This window comes from Aspergillus japonicus, assembly GCF_003184785.1.
Source record: "Aspergillus japonicus CBS 114.51 unplaced genomic scaffold BO86scaffold_48, whole genome shotgun sequence".
Taxonomy (NCBI): domain Eukaryota; kingdom Fungi; phylum Ascomycota; class Eurotiomycetes; order Eurotiales; family Aspergillaceae; genus Aspergillus; species Aspergillus japonicus.
This window is the reverse complement of record NW_020291685.1, coordinates 173,438-188,142: the sequence shown is the minus strand read 5'-3', so window position 1 is coordinate 188,142 and position 14,705 is coordinate 173,438. Positions and strand designations below refer to the sequence as shown.

Below are 14,705 nucleotides of genomic sequence, written 5' to 3'. Positions count from 1 at the left end.
GGGGAGGAATTTTTGTACGCGACCACGGACCCCTCATTTCAGCTGGCCAAATGCAGTGACATCGCCTGCATGTGCGCCTAACTTGCAGGGTGCATTGGTCCAATGACAATAACAAAGACTGTTACAGGGGTCGGCATTAGTCTGCCGGATTCGTGCAATCATCTTCCTAAATGCGGTCGACCGCGACTATGTCAAACGATCCCCGCTGAAATGCTATATTTAGTCACTGACTGCCGGGCGTCTCGAATCTCATCAATCTTAGTATTCACAGTGGGACGGCAGCCAAGCTATCAAGAATTACAGTACTCTAGTGCAAATTGGCAATTAATTTCTCTTTCAGTCTTGACAGGTATTCCTAGCTTATTCTGATACTATCACAGGACTCTCAGAGCATTCGAGTGAATCAGCACTACGACTTAATGCCAGCACTTTACTCCAAGAACCTCAAGTCCGTGGCGAGTCTTAGATAGGTTTTCTACCGGCATTCCCCTCAAAACATGTTTTATGCATGTTGGTAACACGCAAGCCGAAGAGGATTTTTGTTAAGGTAATTGAGGAATAGCCTTTCACAGCTGGATTATGCTATAAGTATTATAATATATAATACATTCTCCTACGAACAGCAAGCCAGAGAAGCCAAGGCCTCGCTAAGCCGGCATCTTCAAGCCCGTGACCTCCTCACAGGCTCTCACAGCTTTCCCCTGAAGCGCAACGTCTTCCGTGGCCGGAAGAGCAGTACCGCGCTTCCTCTTGGGCTCAAAGTACGCCCCCGTGATACTCTGGTCATACTCCCCCTCCGCCAGCATGACATACGTCTCGACCCCATCCTCCAACCGATCCGGCGCCCCCGCACCCCCCAACTTGGTAGCCACCCACCCCGGATGCACAGAAATCACACTCGACGTCCCCTTCCACAATCGCGCAAATGCATTCGCAATCAACATAACATGAAACTTCGAATCACAATACGCCTGGAAATCCTGGAAGGTGCGCTCGCCGCGCTTCAGCCAGAAAATATCCTCCACGGTAGTATTCCGGGCACTGCGGTGCAACTGCGAGGATATGATGATCAGCCGTTTCGGGCGATGCAGCAAGCAGGCAAGGATATACGGCGCCACGACGTTGACAAACACCATGGCTGGGATGCCGGTATCCGGGGTTTTGCGGAAGGGCCCGGAGAGCATTCCCGCGTTGAGGATCACCGCGTCGAATGTGCCGATGGCGTTGGCTTCTTCGGTCAACTGGCGCGTTGCTTCGAGGTTGCTGAGGTCGGCAACCAACACTCCCGCGGCGCCGGGACAGGCGGCTTGGGCGTGGGCGGCGCGGTCTTGGTTGCGTGCGTGCAGGTAGACGGTGTGGCCGCGCTGGACGAGTTGGCGGGCGGCTTCCAGGCCGAAGCCGTCGGCGGAGCCGGTGATGAGGATGCGGACCATTGGTTGAATTGGATTGCAATGCAGCGTGAGAATGGTCGGGTGCAGATGGTGAGGACTTTGACTCGAGGATGCGTGCTGGTGCAATTGGCTAGATTGATATATCGAAGATCTCAGATTCTGAACACGAAATTTGTTGCTTTTGCGCAATTGCGAAGAATATATTCATCTCTTCGGCAAAGGCAGTTGACATCATGGTTAGCACGCTCGGAGACCGCGACCATAAGTCCGGTTACGACCGGCTTGCCGGTGGGGTCGCCCACTCATCGCCATGAAGAATTCTTCCAGAAGACCGCCTCACACTCGAGGCTGTCCCACATCCCCATCCGGTGCCATGTGGGGCCAACAAGGCAACCAAGACCAAAAAGAAATGTCCCGAGGGAGGTTCGAACTCCCGGCCTTGGGATCGCCCAGAAGTGATCTTCCGAGTCATACTGCTGTATGAGACCCACGTGATAACCAACTACACCATCGAGACAAGTGGTTGAAGTGAGGCTTCCAAGTTGATGATATGTACCGCAACGTCTAGAAGTGCTAACAAACCCGTCTCAGATCTAACCGCAATTTGTATTGAACTCAGCGACAATGACCACGTTCACAAACATTCAGGAGGATAGACAAGCTCAAACTCGTCAAACTCGACAAGAATCTCTGACTGATAAATCACAACGTCCATTTTTCTTTCCTCCTCATAAACAAATTGGCTTTGGAAAATAATCCTTTGTGCAGTGTACCATTGTCCTGGGCTTCCTCTGGCGTGTCGGAGATAACACCCGCTGGGATGCTTACATTCCAGCTCTGATTCGCTGCGACCCCCCGATATACCCCCACGTACTACGATCGGGTGCGCACCCAACTCCGAGCCTAGCCCCTCGAAGACGTCGCCGATGGCGACCTGTGCAATTCATAATAAAGACTTGTGGAAGGGGAAGTGCGCCGGATCTGAACTCAATCCGACCTTCGACTGGATGTTGGCAGGCTTTGAACTTTGCCAATTCAGACAGAAGGTGGGCAACAGTCTTGGCAGTTCTCCCGCGAAACATTTCGTATATATATTGTCCTGCGAGTGGCACCATTGAAGGTGGGAGAACTTGTCCCCTGAAACGCAGTGAAATATAGAACGTTGGAAAACTGGTGACAGGGTAAGGTTTACTGTAGTCGTACGAGGATTTTTTTTCGATTAAGGATACTCTCAAGTGTGTTTTTAATTAGTTCCTTCCAAGAAGAATAAACATTCATCTATTACGTTGGCTATCTTTATGGAGCCAAGCTCCTTAGCTGTCTGTGATACTATAAACAAGCTTCTCGCCACTAATCTTTCCCTCCCTCAACAGCTGCAGCCCATCCAAAATACCATCCAGCCCACCATCACCAATGTGAACCGGGTGGGGCTTGACCTTGCCACTTGCTAGCAAGTCCTCGAAAATAGGAGTAAAAGCTTCCGCGAATTCTCTATCGACCGGTCGCGCTGGAATCTCCTTGGGCCCAAAGATAAATCTCTCACCGAATGCAGTGTAAGCCATCGTGGCTCGATCCCGTACATTCTCCCGTTCAATTGCGATCGGTAGCAGGGAGCTATAGTCTCCGCCCTGCGAGGAAAGAGCCAGATCACAAAATCTCGCACTGCTCTCGACCGACACGGTATCGAAAGCCAGAGTAAGACTGTCGTTGGTATGCTTTCTGACTGCGTTGGCGGCATTGGGATCGTTGTAGTCGAAAACCGCGTCCGCGCCGAGGGACTTCACACGATCGGCGTGGCGGGGAGAACAAGTCGTCAGGACTGTATACCCCGATAGCTTGGCAAGCTGAATCGCCAAGGTCCCTGTCGCGGTGGATCCTCCGTACACCAGCACTGGGATTTTCTCCTGCACTGGGGAAGTGGGTAGTGAAAGACGGAGGCTCTGGTAAAGTCCCAGCGCAGCAGTGATGGCTCCCAGGCCTAACGTTGCAGCCTCGTCGAAGGCCATGGCCTCAGGGATCCTGTACTGGAGATCTCCCTTAGCGACAATGTATTCCGCGAAAGCCCCGTCCTCGGGCTGGACGGCATTGGATCCGTGTACGAATCCACAAATGCGGTCGCCTTTGGCAAATGGTTTCTTCACAGCCTTGCCAACGGCTTCCACGATGCCGGCGTAGTCGCACCCGACAAGCACCCCAGGACTGGCGAGGTTATCGATATGCTTCCAGTCGGTGGGGTTCAGTGCGACACTGACGGTTTTGACTAGGATGCAGTCATCGCGCAACCTCGGAATAGGTCTGTCGTCGACCACTTTTGCATGCTGGGGTGCGGTGATAATGACTGCTTTCTGGTATGTCATGATAAGAGACATTTGATGTGATGATGAAAGATGATGGAGAGAAATCAATCGACGCCATGTTGTTGCCAGGGTCTCGCCTGATATACTCACAATATCGGACTAGGTAACGGAGATTAGCATTAAAATAGGGACTAGATGCTTGCCCCCGGGCCTGCACCTCCCGCCGTGCACTGCATCCGCCTCGCTGTAAGAGAGCGGGTCTATCCGACCAATGAGACTCGAAATGTAAGCATCGGACTTTAGAGTGGGCCTGAGCATATTCCCATGGCACACTCCGGTACCTAGTACGAGTAACAGAATCAAGTGGCAGAGCAGACAATCGATGATGTCAGAAACCAAACTCTCCGTCCTCTCGACCAATGGAACAAATAACACACTCCATGCATGGACAATCAGACCATCTCAGCTACCCCAGATAATCGCCAAACACCCTCCGCCAAGCGAGAGGCTTTTCATTCCTCCGAGCTCTCCACTTATTCGTCGAAACAAGAATGTCCGGACATCCGCGAAGAAAGTACCCCCACTTCCGCGCGAATTCCTCCGTGACCTCCCAATTCGATGGATCCCACGGATCTCCCCAGACGAGTAATGTTGCGCTGCTGCTGCGCGTATCCCAGAAAGCGGTTAGATCATGGCAGAACCCATGACCATCGAGCAAATCCCCCGCGCGAATCAAATTATCGCGCATTTGCTCAAAGGGAAAGATGTCCAGCCAAGGGTGATGCGGCACAGTGCGCTGCACGGGGGTCGGCCGCAACCGCTCCGGGATGGTGCTCAAGGTATATTGCGGTGAATGAGGGCCAGTTATACTAAAGATTGAAACTGCGTCATCGCGACACATCCATTCGATGGTCATGCCGGCGGTGACTGCGTTTTGGTACGCTGCGCGGATTACGTTGAGTCGACTCAGGCTGAGGAGGAGATCTGTCCGGGGTGAACCCATAGCGTGGGCAGCTCGGGCGCGTTTCTCAAATTGAACCATTAGAAGGTGGAAATTGGGAGGGGCGTATGTGTATCGCGTGGGATCCACCTCGGGGAGGTTAGAGAAAATAGAGTCGTGGTCGCTGGATAGCTGAGGTGGTCTCTGAACTCGAGGTTGATCGAGAGCGGCAACCGCACGGATTGGTTTACGATTCGAAAGCAGTTTGTCATCCCTACTCCGTGGGTTTCGTCGCTGGCCTTTGGTGCAGACCATTGGACTTCGTCAGCATCGATAACTAGTGGTAAGAATATGGCTGAGAGCCTTACGGTAGGCTCTTTGGTTTAGACGATTCTGTACGCGTCGCCGCAGAGCCGGGTCGGTGACCCCGAGTAAATCATCCTCGGGTGCGTTGGCTGTGGTCGCGTGTCGTATGTTACGCCGATGCTTGATCTCGGACTTTGCATCCATCATTGCTGAGGCTTGAGAAGTGTAGAGAGTATCGTGGGTCGTTCACAGCCTAAATCCTCGGTGTTAGGATGGGTCAAGAAAGATGGCTTGGATCAGATGCTTACTCCAAGACGATAATTGGCGAAAGGAGAGAATGGCAAGTACTGGTGTGACATCTGCGCCACCCACAAGGTTGATTGACCTCAGCTTGAGGTGATTTGTAATCCGAAGTTTTGCCGGCCTCCCGTACTCTCAGTGGACCGGAGATAAGGTAGCTGTTAAGGTTTAACTGGATCGATGCCGATGTTCTATACTTACTATGAATAAGTCATGTCCGGTGGGGCGTTTCGAGGGAACTGGATACATTGAAACAGTTTTCAGAGGATAATAATTCGAAAGTTGTATATAAGGTCACAATTCTGCCACCCACGTTAATGCAACCCATCACTCTTAGTACATTTAATTGAACATTGCATGCACCATGGCATCTCACCCTGCAGTCATTGCGACTAATATCAAAGAACCGCTAACCATTCAGCAAGTCCCGACGCCCGAGCTTCAACACTATGAGATTCGTGTCCGCATTGAATGGGTCGTATCTGCGCCCCTGGATGTCTACCAAGTCGACGCAGGGTTGATGGCACAGTTCCCTCAAAGTCTGGGTGACAGTGGTGTCGGCACTGTAGTGGCAGCTGGACCAGGGGTCAAACGCCTACAGGTTGGTGATCGGGTCCTCGGTTTTTTCTTCCACAATGAGAAGGAGAAGGGGCAGCAGGTGTATGTTACTGCCCCAGAGCATCTATTCGGAAAGGTATGATGATCTCCGTTGACCGTGTGTCTCCTTTATCCACATCTGAAGGAAATCTAGGTTCCCTCTGGCATATCTATGCTCGCGGCCGCTACTGTGCCAACCAATGTTTCCACTGCGTATTTAGCCTTGACAGAAAAGCTGAAACTCGAGCTTCCCTGGCCGCGTCCCTCGGGATTCTCACCCAGGGGTCCAGATGGTCCGATTGTCATCTGGGGAGGAGGCAGCTCGGTCGGCCAGTACGCCATCCAGCTCCTCCACCACTGGGGTTATAAGAATGTCATCGCTACCGCATCGCCACAGCACCACGAAAAGCTCAAGGTTTATGGTGCCCAGCACGTCGTCGACTACCGCGAGCCTAATGTCGTCGACTCTATTCTGGAAATCGTGAACAAGAGCAAGCTCTCAGCACCCGTACGCGCTGTCGATTGCGTGAGCTCCAAGTCTGGGTCACTGCAGCATCTTGCGAAGGTCGCCTCCCTTCCTGGCTCCATTGTCGCAGCTGTTCTTCCTGTCGTGCTTCGGTCGCCTTCAGACCCAGCCGGCGTGCAGCTTTCCGCTCATGTCGAGGGAGAGGTATCCTGGGCGCCTGGCGTTGAAGTCCATAGTATTGTTAGCTATACATTCGAGACGGTATGGTTCGAACTCACGTTTTAACATTTCAAAACTAATCTTCGAGCAGAATCCATTCCTGAAGGACCACCTCCTGCCCGATATTATACCCTCTCTTCTCGCGTCGGGTAGCCTCGAGCCCAACAAGTATCGAGAGATCGAGGGCGCTTCGCTTCTGCAGAGGGCTAGCACCGCGTTGGATGTGATGAGAACTGGCGCCGTCAGCGGGGAAAGACTTGTGTGGAAGGTGTGGACAGCGGAGGAATATCCGGAGTACTCGTGAGGCAGACGTTGTCGGGGATTCTTGCCCGCAGCTCGAGTGTGCAGGTGAACCGAGATTATGGGTGATAGGTAATTGCGACGCATTTCTGGTAGTTTGGTGCTGTTACAAGCAGTACCTGTGGGCGAGGCGCGTCCCTTTGCATCACGTGCCGGGTCTACTTGATGGCTTCGCTGTGTTCGATCAGCCTAATGAGAAGACCGATTCTGAATTGGCGAAAACTACCCGAGAGCAATGGAATGAATGAGAGATGGGTCTATGATCATAGAGACTTCCTTGAACTGGCTGCTAAAGAGCATCCCTAAGTTCAGCAGAGTGATGATGGACGAATGTCGGCACTTTTAGCAGTAATCCAGATAATATAGTCTCTAAAAAACTGGCTATTCTCCTATTAACACCTTCAGAGGACTCCACAGCAGAGAGGTGGGGTAGCTGTTGAATATGTCGGTTACTTTGATTGAAAGCAATACACATCTGAGTCTAGTGAGGAATGATCACTGGGCACCTTTGATACTTGAGGTGACTTTGATAGATGATTTCAATCGATGTTTTATTGGCTGATACTGGATTCCCATCGCCAACAAAGTAGGAACAATCGTCATCAAGAAGTCTACCTAGTCCATACGTCCTAGGGCGAGATTACATTTCACTGTCATTTTTGGCATCAAAACACTGGGGCAGCTCTTTTGTGGTAAGGCGAAGTTCTTCGAGCCATCAAAGCCTTGATCAACCAGAGCACATTCGCCATATATCTTTATCCTGAACTGCGTCCAGGATATTTGAGACCGCACCAAGCTTTTGCCTCTTCAAGAAGTGATGGTGTAGCTCAAAGTCTGAGTCAGGTGATTTGGCTGTTTGTTTGTGTTGACAGGTACCTCACCATATTCACATCCACCACGCGACCTTCTACTCATCATACTTCTCCCTCCCCTCTATTTTCCTTCCTTCTCATCACTCTCCTCTTCACAGTTCTCATCCGCTCTCATCATCCTTCTCATCATCCTTCTCATGACCCTTCTCTTCGCTCTTCTCTTAACCCATCTGTCTCCCTTCCCTCTTCTCACCCTTCCACATTTATTCCCACCGTCTCAGGTTCACTAAGCCTAAGAAATACTTATAGACTTTTAGTCTGTGATCAGACTTGATTCACTTCTAGACCAGGTCTCATTCTTTTAGCTTCTCCCAACCTTGCCTCACCCCTACCTTTGATCCCTCATCATGCTATGCTGCTACCACATCACTGTTCAGCGCGGAGAGAACTTGCTGGAACAGTTGGACTGTATATTCGATATTGAATCACCCAAAATTCTTACGTTCGATGAGATCTATCTGCTGCTATCCGAGATCGATGACTTGGAGCAGGACATCCGCGCCCGACATTGGATTGAGGAAAGAGACGCTGAAGATGACGAGAGCTATCATTCCAACGACGACTCGGACATCTCCATTATTGGCGACGACAAGACCGATCTCCCGGACCTAGAAGACGATGCACACAGTGAGGAAGAACGAGGGATTCCGGGAAGGGCGAGTGGCTCAGGAAGAACCGTCGAAATCGGAGAAGCACAACAGGGAGATCAATGCCAGAGTGTCGAACTTGATGACTGGCACAGTGAAGACGCACCCGAGCAAAACAATCAACAACGCGTCGCAGACAATAGTCATGAACCCAAAGAAAGTGCAGCGCAAGAAGCCTCGGAAGCGGGTGCTGACTCTGAGGCAAGCACTCCCCAAGCCGACTCAGAAGATGACCATGACTCGATCGGTATCATGAAGCACGAATACTGCGAAAAAGAGCCATGCACGGAGTGTTCCATCCTCCTCAAGCTTGAAAATCACCGCCTGGCCTTACGAACTCGAGCGATGGAACTTTCACGGCCGTCGATGCGACCTCTTACTATACTTGATCTCCCTGACGACTTGCTCCTTCAGATATTTGAGTTCTTTCAAGACTTTAGGGTGAACAAAAACCGGATAATTTGGTGGACTCAGGATATACCGGGCTATATCGGTCGGAATTTGCATCCAGTCCAGGCCCAGATATACCGCAAAACAATATCGGACATCCGCCTTGTTTGTCATGTGTTCAATGATCTAGCCTCACCGCTACTGTGCCCGATCCTATTTGTCAATCTAGACCAGGAGTCCCTTGATAGAGCTGTCCATCTGTCGCGATGTCCACACGTGGCCAAAGGGATTCTGGGCATCAAAGTCGGTCTCGCCTTCCGGGTCAAAGATCATGAGACAGATTGTGAATCGTTTGCAAGACATCATCACAGTATACTGGCAAGCGAACTCGAAGTCTGGAAGATGGAGGTGAAACAGTCGGAATCTTCACAATCTTCCCACAACCAGGACGCACAGCACCTGGTACCCTCTACCGCACTCGGACTTGTCGAGGCTAACTTCTACCACATGTCACTCGCGATGAAGCCTTACATATTCACCAAGAAGAACGACGGAATCATAATTGATAAATCACTTGTCGGACAGCTACGCGCTACGTTTCGCCAAGCGCAGAAGGAGAACATCAGAAAACGTTCCCTTCAAGTGCAGCTCGTCAGGTCAGGGTCATTTGTCGCCTCCTTAGCTGCGTGCTTTGCTCGAATGCCAAGAGCAGAGTCCGTGGGGTTTTGCGACGCAGCGGAGTCACCACTTCCTCACCGGTATGCTTTGTTGGACCGTTATCGATTCCTGGAGGCTCTATGCCATCCTCTGAGATGGGATGAGATCAAGATTCATCTTTGCAACCCTCTGGTTCCCGACAAGATCCTCTTCGAACTACCAATCGCGATTCAGAGGGCTGGCAAGATGATTCGTAACTTACATGTTGGCTGCTTTCCGTCCGGAGACAGATTTGCTATGATGCCGGTTCAGGGTCCCATATCTAGATTCTCGGATCAGAGGTTGTGGGCTGACATACGAACGACATTCCAGAACCTCCAAGTAGTTACCTTGAATCAACCCATGGATGTCGACGAGGATATGAGCGTGCCACCATCACCGCCGGCGGCCAACACGACGTCTCACTTCAAGGAATATCTCAAGGCAATGTTCTTGGGGTCTGAACTTGAACAAGTCTTTGTCTCCTTAAATGGGGATGGAGAGGTTCCAGGTCGATTCGAAGGGGATGAGCTGAGTGTGAGCCCGCTTCTGGAAGGAATCCAGTGGCAGCACCTTAAAGTTTTCCAAATGACGAATACCTCGCTGACTGAAAACGAGCTTGCGCAGTGGTGCAACGCCCTTGGACCCCATTTGGAGGGACTATTTCTACTCCGAATCGTGCTTATAGACGGGTGGTGGGCGCCTATTCTTGATATTCTCCGCAATAAGGTGACTGAATCTCGGGAATATCATAGAAAGAAGCCACACGTACATATACATGACCTCCAAGGGGCGGAGATGGGGTTCGCGGACATTCCAATGTGGGACGAGGAAGTAGCAAACGATGAAGACCTGGAGCTTCGGGCTTACCACTACGTGACCGGGTGGGCATATTTGAAGGGGGAGAATCCTCGCCGCAAAGTGTTGAACAAAGCCCTGTAGTTTCTGGTCATATCCCAGAACTCAATCGGGCGCTTGCATGGGTGTTTGGTATGCTAGTGCTACGAGGTGTCAAGGGATCTACTGCAGCATTGATTGCCATGAATCCTGTGTGTTTTCAGTCTCTCTTTCGGTTATGCCTGTTGCTGTTTCTGCACCGATCTGTATTCAAACATGTTCTTTTCTGATTTCCTCATGTCTGAGTATTCGCCTCTGTCCAGATATTGCTAGCAAATGCCTGGACTTGTTCTTCATGTTATTACAACATCACCGATTTCTATCAGCAATGGCAAGTTGATTCGCTCTAACATTTGATGGCATTGACTGGGTGACCAACGATATACATTGTGCATATCAAAGCAGCTTTCTTGCGTTCTATGTCCTTCTATCCCAATCGCGTCCCGTCGGGGCTCGTCCGACCGCTGCCTCCCTTCCCTGGCTACCTGTACGTCCCTTTCCAGCTATCGCTTTATAGATGCTCGAAGGAACCAAATCGACGAATATGGTAACCTCTCCATGAAGCCCTGGGGCTACCCATCACAATTTCACGATTTTGCTAGGGTGGAAACAGCCCCGTGGCTCGCTCCAGTAGTGTCCATTGAAATCGGTCCATCCATTAATTAGAACGGGTGCACACCGCTCAGCCTTTGCCTGCGTCAATGCGTGCTCGCACAAACACTCGAGGAGATACAGGGTGCGAGGCGGGAGTGGAAAAAGGGCACACAGAACGTGGTCTCAGCCATGTCGATGGACTAGCTTTGCGGACATCCCTCATCGTGCATCTTCAAGCGTGGGCAACAAGGTAGGGAATGCTCTTGCCTCGGAGCCTTTGCTGGTCGAAGGATCCAGAGCACAGGTCTTGGGGAGATCAACACGGCTGGTATTTCCGACCCGCAAACGGCCCGAGGAGACTTGGCTGTGAGGACAGCCCAAGCGATGGAGGCAAGAAAGCTCATCACGGGAAGAACGGGGCTGTTCACCGAGGCAAGTTCATCTGCACCCCTGATGGTCGTGAGGGTTCGCCGAATGTGGCCGACCACTTGCAAAAAACCAGGGTGGACTGAACAGTCGGGAAGCTGGTGTCATCCTTTTCTTGGGGAGCACTACAGTAGTAGCAATCTGCGCGTGATATGGAAGAAAGAAATCCGACATTGGAAGGTCAAGTTGGGACCCCCGTGACTATTGGAGTTGACTCTAGGCATTGGTCCTGCGCAGGAGAACCTACATGTCTATGATCTGGCTAGTCGTCTCTCAAGCAACTCTTCATCGTGTAGCCAAGGCAGCTTTGGAACATCGCTGCTGCGAGGCACACCCAAACCAGCGATGGCCATCCCCAAGGTGATCTCTGCTCCTCCGCCCGCAACCCCGGGATCTACGATTACTGTGCTTTTTCCGATGCTGCGATGCACTCGATCTCCACATCCGAGCCAAAGGGCAGTTCCTTGACCGCCACACAGGTGCGTACCTAGCATAGGTGGATGAGCCTCGAGTTTCGGTTTGGGTTTCTTGAAGGGCCATCGAGAACTCACGGGCATAACACCAGCGGGCATGTTTCTGGCGTACGCCTCGTTCATGATCTGAAAGTCCGACATGTCGGTGAGAAACACATTGATCTTGACCTGAGGACCGGTGAGCCAGAGCTTTCATCCACCGAGTGGAAAGTATGGGCAGTGTCTGCAGCTGGAGTCCCGAGGAGACTCAGGAATGCATGCGTTTCCCGGTAGGAGGATATCGGACCCTTACTTGGCAGTACTTTACTGTACTGTACTGTACTTCGCGGAGTGCATGCAGTGCAGTGTGTCATACACACAGCCATGCCGTCCGGACTGATTAGCAATTGATCCCCGTATGGATAGAACCCTTAGAACCGCACCCACAACAACCAGATCTTCTGATCTTCCTGGCTATCGTGGGCTACTGACTATACACACCAGGTTCCTTATCTCTACGTTTATCCTGTTATCACTTTGTTGATAAAGGTCGTGCTATACATCTTGATAAACGATATCGAGCCATCCATACCAGTAATGATGTCCAAGGTTGGAGGGAACGTATCGAGAGAGGGCGATTGGGCCATCAACGCATTCAGGTTTCCTATATAATCACGTCCTCAGATGAGTTGCATGCCCACGATCGGAGCTTCTCGATGAGATATCTTCGGCAGGATACAACATTCAGTTCCACCAGGTCCCTATGGAGCGCGAGGCAAAGTCCGCCGCGGCCGGTAGCCCCAGCATGGCAGTCCCCGAGAAGAATGGTGTTGTCGATGCGCCTACCACCGACATCGAGGCCAGCGCGATTCACCGTGAGGATGGCAGTGTTCATCGAGGGTGCGTATCTGGGTTCCGTCCGCTGAGAGGTTGACGAGGCTCACGACCCACTTCAGACTGAAGTCCCGGCACATCCAGTTCATGGCCCTGGGCGGGACCATCGGGACGGGTCTCTTCCTGAGTATCGGCACTGCGTTGACTCGGGGCGGCCCGCTCTCACTGCTGCTCGGATACAGCGTGACGGGCATGTTCTTGTACGCGATGGTGAGTTTGACCTCCGACTCCGCGATCGGTCCAGCTACTATCGGAAGGCCGCTGAGTATTCCTAGATGACGGGTCTCGGCGAAATGGCAAGCTGGCTTCCACTCCCCGGCGCCATTCCTCAGTTTTGTAGTCGATACGTCGACGATGCACTTGGGTTCGCGATTGGCTACAACGTGAGTGAGGCTGCTACGGTCGATAAGGATGGCATCGCTGACCCCTCAAGATAGAGCTGGTATGCGGCGACGTTCTCGGCGTGCAGTGACATCTCCGCTGCATCGGTCGTGATAAAGTATTGGACCGACGAGGTCAATGTACGGTTCCCTTTCCCCAATTCAGTCCCCCGGACGCTGACTTCATGACACTTCTCCCAGCCGGGAGTGTGGATCACGATCATCATCGTGAGCATCGTCCTGCTGAACTGTATTGCTGTGGGGATATTCGGGGAGGCCGAGTTCATCTTCGTCATCGTCAAGGTGGTGACCTTGCTGGGGCTGCTCGTCTTGTCCTTGGTCATCGACCTCGGCGGCGGGCCGACACATGACCGACTCGGCTTCAGGTATTGGAAGCACCCCGGCGCCATGAAAGAATATCTGGCCGGTGGTTCGCTGGGCCACTTCCTCGGCTTCTTTTCCGTGCTGATCAACGCCTCGTTCTCTTACGGTGGGATCGAGCTCGTGGCCGTGGCGGCCGGCGAAGCCACGAACCCGCGTCGCAACATCCCCAAAGCGGTGCGCCGCACCTTCTGGCGCATCCTGTTCTTCTTCGTGCTGGGCACGCTCGCGGTCGGCTGTCTGGTGCCCTACGATGAGCCACACCTGCTCAGCGCCCAGGCCAGTGACGCGCCGGGCGCGGCGCAGTCGCCGTGGGTGATCGCAATCACAAAGGCCGGGATCAGCGGGCTCCCGTCGGTGATCAATGCCGTGATCCTCTCGTCGGCGATCTCCGCCGCCAACGAATGGCTCTTTGCCGGCAGTCGGTATCTGTACGCGTTGGCCGACAACCGGCACGCGCCTCGGGTCTTCTCGCGCTGCTCGAAGAGGTGAGTACTGTACCTAGCTGAGCCCCCTGGCTCAGACCCTATCGGTGTGGAGTAGTCAACCCCGACTGACCATTGCCAACCCGCTTCCGGCCCCCCCGTTTCAGAGGAGTGCCCTATGTCAGCACCTTATTCACCGCTTGCGTGCTGTGTCTGACCTATCTCAACATCTCCAGCCGAGGGTCGACGGTGTTCCAGTGGTTCTCCAGCATCACAGCCATCTCGAACTGTTTCACCTGGGGCGCGATCTGCGTGGCCTACGTGCAGTTCCACCGGGCGCTGCAGGCGCAGGGCGTGGGCCGGGACACGCTGCCGTACCGGGCCCCCCTCCAGCCGTACGCCACGTACGCGGCCCTCGTCTTCTTCGGCATCGTGGTCGTCTTCAGCGGCTTCGCCGTCTTCGTCGGCCACTTCGACGCCCAGGGCTTCCTCACGACCTACATCAACATCCCGGTCTTTGTCACCCTCTACGTCGGCTTCAAGGTCATCACCAAGTCCAAGATCCGGGCCCCAGCGGAGATTGATCTCTTTTCGGGCAAGGCGCAGGTGGACATGGAGGAGTGTCGATGGGTGGAATCGGAGCCTCGCCATGTCTTGGGAAAGGTAAGAGGCCCCAAGATCAGTGCTCTCACATACACCACGCTGACGTGGCGGGTATCGCGTTCTCCCGGTTAGGTGTGGGCTTGGATTGCATAGCGATGGACAATGGGAATGGGCCGGTGACCTCCTCGTCACCGTACGAGCCCCCCCCATGAACCCTTGGTTGCTTGTCCCG

At 52.8% G+C, this 14,705-nt stretch overlaps 7 protein-coding genes and 1 non-coding gene across 8 annotated transcripts; 3 read left to right on the top strand and 5 right to left on the bottom strand.

Moving 5' to 3' along the window:
• Positions 1-276: 276 nt before the first annotated feature.
• On the bottom strand, positions 277-1,433 carry BO86DRAFT_343861 (putative short chain dehydrogenase/ reductase; the record flags this gene model as incomplete). The annotated part of the gene is made up of 1 exon (XM_025669164.1): positions 277-1,433. One exon carries the CDS (start codon positions 1,431-1,433, stop codon positions 648-650), a length of 786 nt encoding a protein of 261 aa, XP_025525134.1. The 3' UTR covers positions 277-647.
• A 368-nt stretch (positions 1,434-1,801) lies between these two features.
• BO86DRAFT_t215 lies at positions 1,802-1,908 on the bottom strand. Its single transcript has one exon. It is a non-coding gene; the product is annotated as a tRNA-Met (tRNA).
• Positions 1,909-2,704: 796 nt separating this feature from the next.
• BO86DRAFT_421005 (zinc-binding alcohol dehydrogenase family protein) lies at positions 2,705-3,748 on the bottom strand (the record flags this gene model as incomplete). Its single annotated transcript, XM_025675246.1, has 1 exon — positions 2,705-3,748. The coding sequence occupies one exon, from the start codon at positions 3,746-3,748 to the stop codon at positions 2,705-2,707; it is 1,044 nt and encodes a 347-aa protein (XP_025525133.1).
• Positions 3,749-4,154: 406 nt separating this feature from the next.
• On the bottom strand, positions 4,155-5,138 carry BO86DRAFT_402074 (bZIP transcription factor; the record flags this gene model as incomplete). The annotated part of the gene is made up of 2 exons (XM_025673818.1): positions 4,155-4,927; positions 4,997-5,138. The coding sequence occupies 2 exons, from the start codon at positions 5,136-5,138 to the stop codon at positions 4,155-4,157; spliced, it is 915 nt and encodes a 304-aa protein (XP_025525132.1).
• A 415-nt stretch (positions 5,139-5,553) lies between these two features.
• BO86DRAFT_436420 (zinc-binding alcohol dehydrogenase family protein) lies at positions 5,554-6,820 on the top strand (the record flags this gene model as incomplete). The annotated part of the gene is made up of 3 exons (XM_025676013.1): positions 5,554-5,928; positions 5,986-6,558; positions 6,608-6,820. The coding sequence occupies exons 1-3, from the start codon at positions 5,599-5,601 to the stop codon at positions 6,818-6,820; spliced, it is 1,116 nt and encodes a 371-aa protein (XP_025525131.1). The 5' UTR covers positions 5,554-5,598.
• Positions 6,821-7,735: 915 nt separating this feature from the next.
• BO86DRAFT_391230 (uncharacterized protein) lies at positions 7,736-10,803 on the top strand. The gene has a single exon (XM_025672551.1). The coding sequence runs from the start codon at positions 8,036-8,038 to the stop codon at positions 10,361-10,363; it is 2,328 nt and encodes a 775-aa protein (XP_025525130.1). The 5' UTR covers positions 7,736-8,035; the 3' UTR covers positions 10,364-10,803.
• A 935-nt stretch (positions 10,804-11,738) lies between these two features.
• Positions 11,739-11,952, bottom strand: BO86DRAFT_402071 (RidA family protein; the record flags this gene model as incomplete). Its single annotated transcript, XM_025673817.1, has 2 exons — positions 11,739-11,825; positions 11,890-11,952. The coding sequence occupies 2 exons, from the start codon at positions 11,950-11,952 to the stop codon at positions 11,739-11,741; spliced, it is 150 nt and encodes a 49-aa protein (XP_025525129.1).
• A 643-nt stretch (positions 11,953-12,595) lies between these two features.
• BO86DRAFT_421002 (uncharacterized protein) lies at positions 12,596-14,626 on the top strand (the record flags this gene model as incomplete). The annotated part of the gene is made up of 7 exons (XM_025675245.1): positions 12,596-12,690; positions 12,747-12,894; positions 12,960-13,067; positions 13,122-13,205; positions 13,266-13,933; positions 14,038-14,533; positions 14,606-14,626. 7 exons carry the CDS (start codon positions 12,596-12,598, stop codon positions 14,624-14,626), a joined length of 1,620 nt encoding a protein of 539 aa, XP_025525128.1.
• Positions 14,627-14,705: the final 79 nt, after the last annotated feature.